General features: G+C 41.1%; 1 protein-coding gene and 1 pseudogene across 2 annotated transcripts in view; both read right to left on the bottom strand.

Moving 5' to 3' along the window:
- Positions 1-13,424, bottom strand: part of LOC137165623 (protocadherin gamma-C5-like) — a 336,971-nt gene that overhangs the window by 211,464 nt on the left and 112,083 nt on the right. Inside the window, exon 1 of one of the 2 annotated variants that reach the window (XM_067566937.1) lies at positions 1,553-3,976. The exons of the other annotated variant lie outside the window; for it this stretch is intronic. Coding sequence (XP_067423038.1) covers positions 1,553-3,976 — 2,424 coding nt within the window. Of the gene's footprint in view, positions 1-1,552; positions 3,977-13,424 lie in introns of those variants that run through there. 2 annotated transcript variants of the gene reach the window in all.
- Positions 10,825-12,812, bottom strand: LOC137165862 (protocadherin gamma-A4-like; annotated as a pseudogene).

Below are 13,424 nucleotides of genomic sequence, written 5' to 3'. Positions count from 1 at the left end.
TTTTGCATTCATTATTTCAAGAAATAGGGTTGTGTTTTCCCTTACCTCTCCAAGAATGAGTTCTTTAGCCGTGAGTCAGCTGTTAAAAAACCTGCTCCCCCACCATTTTGGAGCCTGAGATTTTTGTGTGTGCAAATTTACATTTATCCTTCAGAGAGCTTGAAAGTACTAGTATTTGCTAAGAACGATTTGCCATTGAATAATACTTTGTAATAGTACAGTACTAGTACAAAGTACATAATACTAGTACTTGTAATGATGCTAACCAGGTCTCCCAAGTGCTTCCCTTTCCCTACTACCAGTATTTTTATTCTGACACGATGCAACGTCACTTAACATAAATGAGCGAAATTATGAGAAAATGGGTAGTTTATGTTCCTAAATAAAACTCTGAACGTCGGGCCTGAAACTAAATAAATAAAAGTAAAATACATTTACTTGCTCTCAGTAATTTCTTATTCAAAGATTTTTTTTCAAAGTTTGCTTTAAAGGAATTTTTCCTTTTCTATTCTAATTTTGTACTACAGAGAGCAACCTACCTCACACAGAATATACAACCTTCACTAGATGGGAGGATATTTTATTTTATTCTCACAAATTCTATAATACAAAACTGAAAAAACTGAACAGGTTCCCTATGGAAGACTTCCTTGAGAAGAGTATTCGGTGTTAGAAATATAGAGATTCCTAAGCAATTCCGGTGAAGTCTTGATAAAAACCCATTCTAGAAATATATAATAATTTATTTTTCTTAACTGGCTTATGCCCTAATAAATTCGATTTTTTAAATGTGAACTACAGTTTGTCACACATGAATAACAACAATAAATATTTTCTTCTCCTATTAGTACTCAGTAATGAGTGACATCTGATACTAACAATAACTAGAATTTTGGAAAAACATAAGATTGTCTAGTTCCAGTTCAGTATTACTTTTGTTTAATGTAGTAAAAAAACAAACAATAAAACCAAGGAACATTAGCAAACGTATAAGGTAAGTTTTTCTTTTTCTAAATAAAAGGAGTTCAAAAAAGTATGTGAATTAAAAATACCCAAAAAAGCCCTTCAGATCTCTTCCCCTCCCCACCCCCCGCCGCCCAATTATTTAATTTCCATGCAGGGTGAAAACGGGACACCTGCGAAGTTGGGCTCTGTATGAATGAAGTAAAGAACAAAGGGAATTTAGGATGATGAAAATGAAGCCCATTCTCATCAGCGATCAGAGACGATGTTCGCATGATAGCCAACAAACTCCTCCCAATGGCTCATACTCTGGCAAATGAGATGGACAAGTGGAGACAGTTTCTCTGCGTCATTTGCCTGGTCAGCTGGGTCCACTACTCCTGCATGAGTGTACACGATTTGATTCTAATCTTGCCTTCTCCGACTGATTTGGAGATTCTGAACTTAGACCTCTCCCAAGAGAGGAAGATACACAAGCAGGATTTTCCCCGAATGTCTGTTCTGCACAATACTTGTTTCCACTATCTACTGAATCAAGCTATATATTTACACTTCGAAACGTTTAAAAAAACAAGTAAGGAAAACTTACCTGACTAAAAGCCTCATTCCCCTCGTTATTAAAGTTTTCTGCAGTTAAGAGACCTTCCTTTTTCTCATCAAACGGACGATTAGTGACGGTATTTGAGTAGTTTAATTCTGACTGGATACACTGGCTCTTTCTGGAGTCGGTGGTTAGAGAAACCTCATGTGAGTAAGAGTGAAGAAAAGCCCTGACTCCATCGATACCCACAAACTGGGAAGCGGGAAATCCATTGAAAGTCGCACTCGAGGAGTCAAACAGCTCCGACTTTCTCCATCTGCGGAGCCGCAGGGCCAGTAACACTATGATAAAGGTAAAGAACAAGCAGGAAACGGAAGCCACAGCGATCACCAAATACAAGGTGAGGCTGGACTGGGGGTCTGCAGGAGCTGAGAGGCTGCTTAAATCGGAGAGGATTTCGGGGATGCTGTCAGCCACCACCACCGTGACAGTGACGGTGGCAGAGAGACGGGGCTGCCCGTTGTCCTTCACTAAAACCACCAGACTTTGCTTGAGGGCATCTTTGTCTAGAAAGTAGCGCGCTGTCCTGATCTCGCCGCTGTGGAGTCCTACAGCGAAGAGCCCCGGCTCTGTAGCCTTCAGCAGCTGGTAGGAGAGCCAGGCGTTCTGCCCGGAGTCAGCGTCCACAGCCACCACCTTAGTGACCAGGTAGCCCGGCTCGGAGGAGCGAGGGGCCAACTCCACCCCCGTGGAGCCATCGCTGGGGAAGGAGGGGTGTAAGATCTGCGGGGTGTTGTCATTCTGGTCCAGTATAAAGAGAGTGACGGAGACATTACTGCCGAGAGGTGGGGAACCCCCATCCTGAGCCTGCACCTGGAACCGAATCTCCCGGAACTGTTCGTAATCGAAGGAGCGCAGAGCGTAGATAGCCCCGGTCTCCGAGTTCATGGAGATGTAGGAGGACAAAGGCACTTCTCTTCTGTCTCCTTCAATAATGGCGTAAGTGACTCTGGCGTTCTCCCCCCAGTCGGGATCATTCGCCTTCAGGGAACAAACGGAAGCTCCTCTCTGATTGTTCTCTGTGATGTACAATGTGTAGGATGTCTGGTTGAAGATAGGAGCGTTATCGTTTATGTCTGAAAGGTGTACTAAAATAGTCGTCGTTGAAGATAAAGGAGGAGTCCCTCGGTCTGTGGCTGTGATAGTTACATTGTAATCCAAGACCTGCTCTCTGTCTAGAGGTCTGAGACTGTCAGTCACCAAACTGTAATAATTATCGAACGATTTCTGTAACCGAAATGGGATGTTTCTAGAGATGGAGCACGTGACCTCTCCATTCTCGCCTGAATCCCGGTCGTGTAAATTTATCAAAGCGATCACAGTCCCTGGAGGGCTGTCTTCACTCACCGACTTGATGGCAGACGTAACTGTAATTTCAGGTGCATTATCATTGACATCAATAACTGTTATCAGAACTTTGGACCTGGCGGAGAGGTCTCCAATATCCTTTGCTTGCACTTCCATTTCATACAATGCAGCTTCCTCATAGTCCAGGTTTCCCACAGTCGATATTTCTCCCGTTTTAGAATCCACCTGGAATATCGGAGACGCTTTGTCTTTTATTTTCCGGAAAGAATATGTGACCTCGGAATTTATCGCTTCGTCTGGATCTGTGGCGTTAACTGTGAGCAGCAAAGTCCCGACGGGCACATTTTCCAAAACACTCACTTTATAGACTGGCTGATTGAAAACTGGTGCATTGTCATTTGCGTCGAGGACAATAATGTGGATTTGCGCAGTGCCAGACCTGACTGGATCTCCCCCGTCAGTGGCTGTGAGGATTAGATCGTGAAAAGCTTGTTCTTCCCGGTCTAGAGACTTTCCCAGCACCAGTTCGGCGTGTCTGTCCCCATCAGCTCCCGTTTGCACATCCAGAGAGAAGTGTTTGTTACTGCTGAGATGATAGCCCTGCAGAGAATTGGTTCCCACATCTGGATCCAGCGCCTCTTCAAGAGAATATCGGGTTCCCACAGCAGCTAACTCACTGATTCTAAATTCTAATGTAGCTTCCTGGAAACTGGGTGCATTGTCATTAATATCTGTTATTTCAACTTCAACTCCAAAAACCTTCATTTTGTCCTCCACTATAATTTCAAAATGTAACAGACACGTCTCTATCTGGCCACAGATCTGCTCTCTGTCTATTCTCTCCGTGGAATATAAATGGCCGCTTTTAAGATTCAGAGTGAAATACTGACTCCTACCTCTGCCAACAATGCGGACTCCGCGGTCTGAGAGCTCCTTTACATCCAGCCCCAGATTCTTTGCGATATTCCCCACAATGGAGCCTTTCTGCGTTTCCTCGGGAATCGAAAATCGAATCTGTCCAGAAACTGCCTCCCAAACAGTAACCAACATGAGGCAAAACAGGGCTCGTCCTTTGTTTTTCGGCATTATGTGTATATTCGCCATTTCCAGCTCTCTATAGGGACATCTGAGGTGGAACCAGGACACAGAGTTCGGAGACAGGCAATCTTTCTTTTATTGGGTTATAATCCAAGCCGAGGGCAGAGAGGACGTATTCAGCGATGCTGCCGTTTGTATCCTGGCTTATTTGAAGACGTTTTGATCTCTCTTCTGTGCTGAGAAACCACACAGAGACCAGTCTGCCTGCTCGACTCTCATCGTATTTCTCTCCTCGAGTGGTGAACAGCGACGCTCAGAGTCTCAACTAATAATTGCAACTGTTCAGACAGATAAAGCAGTATCTGATTTTCTGTGTGCGCCAGCTTACTTTTTGAGCACTTGATGTCCTAATTAAGGTATATATTAAAATTGAACACACAAAGCAAAACTATATACTTTAAAAAGCAATTATCAAAACACAGCTGTCCTTATAATCCCAGATATTAGTGAAAGTGTAATAAAAATGTTAAAAAATGTTTTAGGTACTGAGATGAAGTCTGAGTTATTTTTTTTCCCAGAGTAAAATAAAACTACAACATCCTTGTTGGTATGTATCAGTTTATTACAACGGGGAAAATCATTTTGATGTACTTAGGGGTATTTAAATACAAGCACATACATGCATACATCTTTATTTTCTCCCAAGAAAGACTTTTTCCTTCTTTTTTTCTGAGAATACATCATGTCCTTTCTTATAGTATCATGTTCATGCAAGTTTTTAAAAAGGTATATCGTGCAAAGGAGTTAAGTGAAAGCCTTCTTAAAAAGAATAATATTAGATGCTATTTATGCAACACTATGTCAATTGGAATGATACACATGGTAACTCGTCCAGAGCTTTTCAGCATGATGGTTAGTTGTGCTTTCTCCTTCTCCCAATATTATTAGGCCCCGATGGGAAGCGCATCGAAGCCAACCTAAAGACTTTCAGTGAGTTGGGTGTGCTTTCATTCAGGGCCATAGGCAATTGTGAGTTCATCTCCAGAGTTTGAATGACCAAAGAAAGAGTCTGAGAGAGCAAGAAGGATGCAAATATTTTTCCTTTTTGATACATTTCTTTTTCTCTTGTTTATTTGTTTGCTAATCTAGTCTTCTTGTAGATTGATGCTTTCGTCCTTCATTAAACTAACAACTTTCAAGAGAAGGACATAAGTGATTTTAAATTATGGTGGTTTTGCCTGTTTTATATGTATCCTCTTTATAGAATTCATGTAATAATTTGAGTTGTAAGTGTGCAATTGTAAGTAAAGATAATCACGTCCCACAATGCCAAATGTTATAATAACCTATTTGTCCTTAGAATAGAAATCTATTATCCCATTCAAAAATCTGTTACTAGATGGCATTTTACCTTTATCATAATATATCTGAAAATTAAGGAAAACGGTTGCTGTGTCTTCAATTACACTGACACATTTTGATCACTCTACTCTAGTGTCATACAAATAAATCCAAATTTTCAAGGAAAAAGATACAGCTTATAAGATAAAATGAAGCATTAATAAAAACCACTTCCACATTTTGAAAAGGGGTACTTAAAGTTAGGTTCCTAGATTCGAGTTGTAAAAAGAACCTAAGTGACTTCTACTGGGTTTTGTCCTCCTCTTGAACATCCCGTCAGTAAATCCTTATTTAGACACCTCAAGAAGTGGCTTATTTTCAGAAATGCTGAGCACCGGTAGCTTCAAGTGAAGTGAAGCAAACTGCTGGGTTCTGAACACTTTTTTTTTTGGAGGGGGAGGGGAAGGGAGCATTCGTTTAGGTGCCCATATGCGGATTGAGGAGTAGAATTCTACTCCTCATCTTTTCACAAATTGGCCAAACTATTCCACACTTACTCCTAATCACATATGTTCTCTTAAACGTTGTTTGATCTCTAATTTGTATTTAGAACTAATGAGATTTTAAAATGAAGCCAGACATCCTAGCACATCATCGCAAAACTCACTTCTAGAATTGTGCAGCTGTCAGCTTTTGGGTCTCTAATGAGGGAGTTATTGCTCATAAAAATATTTTCAGAGGCGTCATTACAAATATATTTTCTGCTGTAACGTTCCAGCTATTGGGCTGTGAGAAATTAAACACTTTTATTCCGAAGTCTATGAGAAATTAAGTCTGTGAGAAATCTGTGAGAAGTCTGTGAGAAATTAAACACTTTTATTCCGAAGTCTATGGTTAAACATAGATTATATTTATAAAGTAAAGTCCCATTGCAGTAGTTTTGTAGACATTCAGGATCCGCCAAGGGAAACTGATCAGAACATAGACATTGCAAGAAAGGGGGATTCCTTGTCTTTGAAATTTCGTCATAATGGCCAGTGTAACAGTGTGATGTTGTATGATTAAAATTTGACCATGTATATCATTGTTTCTATCACTGTTATTTAATTAAAACAAATCTTATATAATGTATGTCACGTAAGGTATCAATGGAAAAGTTACAGTCTACCAAATATGATTATCCTGTTCGTATTCATGTATCATTTTTGTATCTGAAGTTATGAGTAATGACTATCTACCTGTATTTCAAATATGTTTGATCATGGAGTAACACCAACAAGGTAGTTTGCATCCAGTCTAGTCAGCACATTGTGAATGGACTATTCAAGTTGATGGCCCATTAAAGAACATATAGCTCATTCAATGGGCCATAGAAGGAGTTTGTCCCCACTGCCAAAATATGGGTAATGGCTGCTCCTATGACTCAACAAACCATGTAAGGGCATGTGACTTGCTCATGTAACCCTGGACTCCATCTCGTGCCTGTAATTTTCCATAAGCTAAGACTGAGAGCTTTCCCTCCACATGAGAGAAAATATAAAAGGCCCTGGAAACATCTCCATTATGTCTTCATTTCCTGCTTCATTTTGCTGAACTGGATTTCTAAGAAGGAAGCTCTAAGCATGGACTGATGACCCCAAAACTGTTTGGGTGATTTCCAGAGACTTTTGCAAATTAGCAGTTCATTCCATCACTGTTTCAAACCTGATATAAGAACTTTGAAATGATTGTATGTATATGCTTTCTTTGATAATTTGAACACTCTCTTTTTTTCCCTCTTACAGATTAACCTTTAGATATTAGCTACTAAAGGGGATTGGCAACAGCATGATTATTGTGTAAGATCTGAATTATATATTGACCTGATTGTGTGGCTGACCTCTTGGGATCAGAAGAACCTTTTGTGTGATGAAATTGGTTTTCAATAACCACTCATCATTAAATCTAGTGTTTTGTTGGTGGAACAAGGGCTGGGATACTCAAGGAGATTGCATTTCTGACTTCTTGTTAGCCTGTGTGGTAAAACAGAATTTTACTTTTGTTACTGGCTTGGTATATCTTATGGAAGAATAACCACCAATTTGGGGTGGGTCTATCTCATTTCTTAGCAGTTTTTCCTGAATGTGGAATCCTGGGCCGTGGCCCACTGAGGCAAGGTGACAAACTGTCAGGAGGAATAAAAATGAGAGTGAGACTAAAGCCAACACCAAGAAAATCTGTAAATCAGACTCAGATGTCAAGTCACTGGATTGGTCACTTATTTCTGACAAAGCCTCTTGGAAGTTCACAGCAAACACCATGTTGAGAGTCACTGTAGTGGAGAGGCAGCTGCCCATTATCTTTCACCAAGGTGACCAGCCTTTGCTTCACAGAATCTCTGTCCACAACTGCACAGGCTGTCCTGATCTCCCCAGTATGATGCCTGATGGTGAAGAGCCCTGGTTCGGTAGCCTGAAGCAAATGGTAGGAGATCCAGGTATTGTGTCCAGCGTCAGCATCCACCACCACCACCTAAGTCAGCAGATAACCTGCCTTGGCAAAGCGAGGAACCATTTTGAACAAGGCAGACCCATCCACTTGTAGGGAAGGGTACAGAATGTGAGGGGCGTTATCAGTCTGAATAATCACAATAAACAACCATACCTGACATCGCTATTCAGAGGAGAGCCTACTGTCTTGGTCTGCCTTCAGTAAAATGCCTTCATTTGCATTTCAAACTTCTGGAATTGCTCATAGTCAAAGGAGCGCTGCTATCACCATTCAGTTGTGGGTGATCTGACCTAAGGGTAGGAGCAGGAGTAGGTAGTCCCAGGGTCAGATATGAGGAGATCAGAGTAGAAGACAGCCCAGAGGGCAAACTAGGAGTCAGAGACAGGCAAGTTCAAGTTACCAGGAAATCAGGATCAGGGATTGCAGGAGAAGCCGTCCTAAGCAGTGAACAACTTCCTGTTTTTATGGTTGGTTTAAATAGAACCTGTAAACCAATCAGGACTCATCCCCCAGGGCCAATAAGATTTCAGGACTGTGGGGGTGAGTTATCAGCTATTAGTAGATCACTGGAGGGCAGTTGGGAATTTACCAGTGCCTGAGACCAATGTGGACTAGGGTTCAAGACCCCTGATTCCTGACAGTTGCTTATAGATAGTCCCTGGGGGGCGGGGGTTAGTAGAGTTGTAGGAGGAGAGAGACCCTTCTCTGTTGCTGTCCAAGATGCATTTGGGTGCTCTGATCCATGTCTGAGCCTTTCAAAATGAAAACTGATGATCTTGAGAGATCATCGTCTCACATAAATAGTTTAGGAAGGTTTCTCAAAGACAGGGAGGTTATCATTTTTATCCAAGGTTTGTAAAAGGATGGTTTTCTGAGTAGAGATATGGGAAGTGTCTTTGTCTGTGACAATTACTGTAATACAATACTTCGATGTCCTTTCTCAGTCCAGAGTGTTCTCCGTGACCAGCTTATAATAATTATTAGGAAAGGATATTATTTGAAGCAGAGAGATACCCTTTATATGATATTTGACCTTGCCATTTTCTCCTGCATCTCTGACGGATACACAGATCAGAGCTATCTCTGTCCAAGGGAGACAGTCTTCCAGAACTGGACTGGACACTGATACAAATATCATTTGCGGGGCGTTGTCCTTCTGATCAACATCCACTTCTATCCTGCTGTGGGCAACCATTTCCCCTCCATCTTTGGCTTCCGCTCCCAATATGCATTTATCTGCCTCTTCAAAGTCCAAAATTCCTTTAGTTATAATTTTCTCCTTTTCGGGATCCAGAGTAAACATTTGCAGACCATTTTCTCGTAGGATGCCTAATGGATATGTGAATTGTGCATTAAGACCTTCATCATTATTCCTGGCTTTCATCTGCAGTACGAAGAAGTCTCGTGACAGATTTTCTCTCAGGCTCACTTTGTAAATCTATTCAGCGAATACGTGGGGGAGGGGTTGTCATTGGCTCAAATTAATACTAATTTGAGCGGTCCAGGTTCTGACTGGATCTCCCTCCATCCACAGCCGCCAGAATCAAGTGGTGAGTTACTTGTCTTTCCTGATCCAAGTGTTTTTCTAGCAATAATACTGCATATTTACTGCCATCCTGTCTACCTTTCACTGAGTAGGGATATACATATACACCGTCCTCATCCCTCAGGCAAACACCTAAATGAACAGAGGGGCGCTGCTTTTTCAGTAAAGAAATTCTTAAGATAGTAGTTCTCCATTTATACTGCTACTACATTGCAGAAGCTAGCACCAGCACATCAGCTGACCTCAATCATACTGACTGCTGCGCAAAGAGATGTGCACCAAGTACCTAGGACAGAAACTATAAAGGGCTTTCAAGATGAACAACACTTCCTTGAATTTCATCTGCAGCAGAAATAATACAATTTGAGGAACACAGTTTTACAATGGTCCCTTCTAGAAACAGAAGGAAGAGTTGGATCTAGAAAGGACTAAGACCATCTTGTGTGTTAATTAACATGCTCAATTTCAATTCACATCCGTGGAAGTTGAGGGTCTTCCTCATGTCCCAGTAGGCTGTTAACACTTTGCAGTATTGGACACAAGACATATGGGTCACAGTATCCTGTACCACCTGAACGGCTGAATGACTTTCAAGGGTAGCTCTGTATAGAATAATACACACCAGAGGGCGCACGGACATCAATAACTGTTGCCAAGTCTACATCAGAGATAAGTTAATAATCACCATGCCAAGATAAATTGGAAATTAAACACATATTTTATGTTAACAGAGTACTACTGTTCATAGAATTTGTATGTGTAAAGAGATAAAATGTAAAGAATTATTACTTTTTATTACAATAGCCACTGCCATTATCCTAAATAAAAATAAGCGTCAGAAAATGAAAATATGGAAGCCCATACTGTATATAAACTAAATATACAGAAACATTGCCAGTGGTTTCAAATATAACATAGCTTTTTCTTTTAAAAAAAGAAACTAAAAAGAAGCCCTTCAGATATATATAAAATAATATAAAACAATTTTTTAAAATAAATTTAGAAGCATACACAAAAGCTCACTGAAATATTTATCAGAAAACGGAAAACTGAAACTTAAGAAGTTGTAATGCTGGAAATTGAAAATATATAGAAGATAAAACTGCCCTGAATAATCCCGCTTCTCTTTCCAATATATTTTTTATATACTGAATGTACTATATTTCCAATATATTTTAAATATACTGAATGTAAGAGAGGACATTATTTCCCAGAGGGCTACTTGACCTGTGAGGACATTTGAGTAATCTTCAACAAGAAATTTAAACTGGCTAAAGTTAATTAAATGTACATATAACTGTACTATTTTTACACATTAAATGAGTTCTTTAAAAGTAATTCAGAAAAAGAAAGATAAAAGCATAGTGTAAACCTCAAAGTAAATGATCAGAAAAACATTCGGAACTAATTTCTTTCTTAAATAACAAATAGTTAATATATAAGATATATATGAATAGCATAAAGAAAGTAAAAAAAGAAGGAAATATATTTAGAAATATATTGTTCCACAGATAAATGAAAATTATGTATTCGAAATTCATCTGAAGTGATACTCGATCTTTTCAGTTATACTTAAATCTTCTGCAATTAAAAGAGGCTCTGATTCCTCAAGAGGATGCTGACATGTGAGAGTATTGGAACAACTTCCTTTGACAAATTCCAGTTGACTCTTTCTAGAGTCCGTGACTACAGAAACCTCATGTGAATAAGAGTGAAGAAAAGCTCGGACTCCATCGATCCCCACAAACTGGGAGACAGAAACTCCACTGAAAGTCACGCTCTAGGACTCAAACAGCTGAGAGTTTCGGCGGAGCGTCAGGTCCAGTAACACTATAATAAAGGTAAAGAACAAGCAGGAAATGGAAGTCACAGCAAACACCAAATACAAAGTGAGGTTGGACTGGGGGTCTTCAGGAGCTGAGAGGATTTCGGGGATGCTGTCAGCCACTACCACTATGACAGTGACCGTGGCAGAGAGAGGGGGCTGCCCGTTATCCTTCACTAACACCATCAGACTTTGCTTCAGGGCATCTTTGCTTGAGGGCCACCACCTTAGTGACCAGGTAGCCCGGCTCGGAGGAGCGGGGGGCCAACTCCACCCCCGTGGAGCCATCACTGGGGAAGGAGGGGTGTAAGATCTGCGGGGTGTTGTCATTCTGGTCCAGTATAAAGAGAGTGACGGAGACATTACTGCTGAGGGGTGGGGAACCTCCATCCTGAGCCTGCACCTGGAACCGAATCTCCCGGAACTGTTCGTAACCGAAGGAGCGCAGAGTGTAGATAGCCCCGGTCTCCGAGTTCATAGAGAGGTAGGAGGAGAGCGGAGTTCCTTGAATCTAAATTTCGGAAATAGAATATGTGACTTCAGCCTTCTCTTCCCAACCTATATCATTCGCTTTTAAAGTGAAAATGGAACCCCTTTGGGGATTGTTCTCTGTGATATAAGAAGTATATAAATGGCCGAAGACGGGCGGTTGTAGTTTTTGTCCAATATAATCAGGAGGAGGAAGGTGGTTGCAGAAAGCAGTCCCTCGTACTGAGGCGGTGATAGTTACATTGGAATCCGAGACCTGATCACTGCCCAGGGCTCTGTCAGTCACCAAAATATAGTAATTGTCAAATGATTTCTTTAATATAGATGGAAAGTTGTCTGCTACGGAGCATCGGATCTTCCCAATTGTCTCCGTAATCTCGATCATGTACATTTAAAAAGGTGATCAGTCCCCCAGAAGAGATTCTTCGGCTACCGACAGGATGAAAGTTGTTATTTTAACATCCGGTGTGTTATCATTCGCATCTATCTACTATCAATACCTTGGCGCTTACCGATAGTTCTCCCTTCTCCTGAGCCTGGACCTCCATTTCATCTAACTAAGATTCTTCATAATCCAGATTCGGATTCACCGTTATTTCGCCCGTTCTATAATCCGTCTGAAATATTCTGGAACTCTTTTCTGCGATTTTTCTGAACACGTATGTTTTCTCTGTGTTTGTGCTTTCATCCAGGTCAGCGGCGTTTGCTGTAAGTAGCATATCCAGAGAGAAGTGTTTATTATCACTGAGATGTTAGCTCTGAACGGAATTTATGTCTGGGTCCTGTGCATCCGGTAAAAGAAGCTCGCGACCCCGCAGCTGTGGTTTCCTTGAATTTTTCAACTCTAATTCCTGTACTTGGAAGCTCGGAGCGTTATCATTAATGTCTGCGATTTCCATTTCTGTTGCAAAAAACTTAAATTTATGTTCTACTAAAACTTCAAAAATGCAACAGACACCTCGGTATTCTGCCGCTGATCTCTCCTCGTCTCTTTTGTCTGACAAATAAAATGGCCGCTGTTTAGATACAGAAAACACTGCATCCTACCTTTCCGTAGGATCCGGCCTCCGCGGTCTAAGAGCTCCTTTACACCCAGCCCCAGATCCTTTGCGACATTCCCCACGAAAGACCTTTTCTCCATTTCCTCAGGACTCGAACAGCGAATCGCTTCAGTCACGGTAACCGATACAGCAGAACAGACAGAGCTCGCCTTTCGCAGTTCCGGTGTGGAACAGCCATTTCCAGCAAGCGAAGAATTGCCTCTGATCGCTATTCATGCGATTTCTGTACAACTATTATAGACATAAGTATTTACAGGAGCACTTCCGAAATACTTCTTGGAAGCTTTGGTGGAGGAGAGATTGAGTTCAATCGACGAAGTTCCCTTTAATCTCCAGACAGAATAAATGTATGTCTGTGTCCCGCGCTGTGTAACAGCTGGGCGGGGCGGGGCTGGATCTCTCAGCGCATTTCTCCCCCTGATTGGTGAACAGCGGCGCTCAGAGTCTCAATCAATAACTGCAGCGTCTCAGAAAAAAATCAGTCAACTTCCCCTGAGTTCATTTTTCCAAGTTGCTTTAATTCTTCAGATGTTCGCATCTGTCTGTTTTTTTGGTAGTTAACACGCGGACAAATATAAACACAGATAGACTTTCGATGTAACTCTGGAACTGTTTTTTATAATCCCGTCATCATAAATCGGAAATGCTTCAAATGTCCAGTTCTGCTTTTCTGTTTCTCTCTGTTCATGCACCTCAGTAATCTCAGTGACTTTATAAATACAAGCGTAAGAGATCGAATGGTCGGAGCCTTTTATGTTTTTG

The sequence above is a fragment of the Emydura macquarii genome, unplaced genomic scaffold, assembly GCF_026122565.2.
Source record: "Emydura macquarii macquarii isolate MOO-44397 ecotype Brisbane River unplaced genomic scaffold, CSIRO-AGI_Emac_v2 contig_2768, whole genome shotgun sequence".
NCBI lineage: Eukaryota > Metazoa > Chordata > Testudines > Chelidae > Emydura > Emydura macquarii.
Note: the sequence above shows the minus strand (reverse complement) of the source record. Positions and strands in the feature narration are given on the sequence as shown.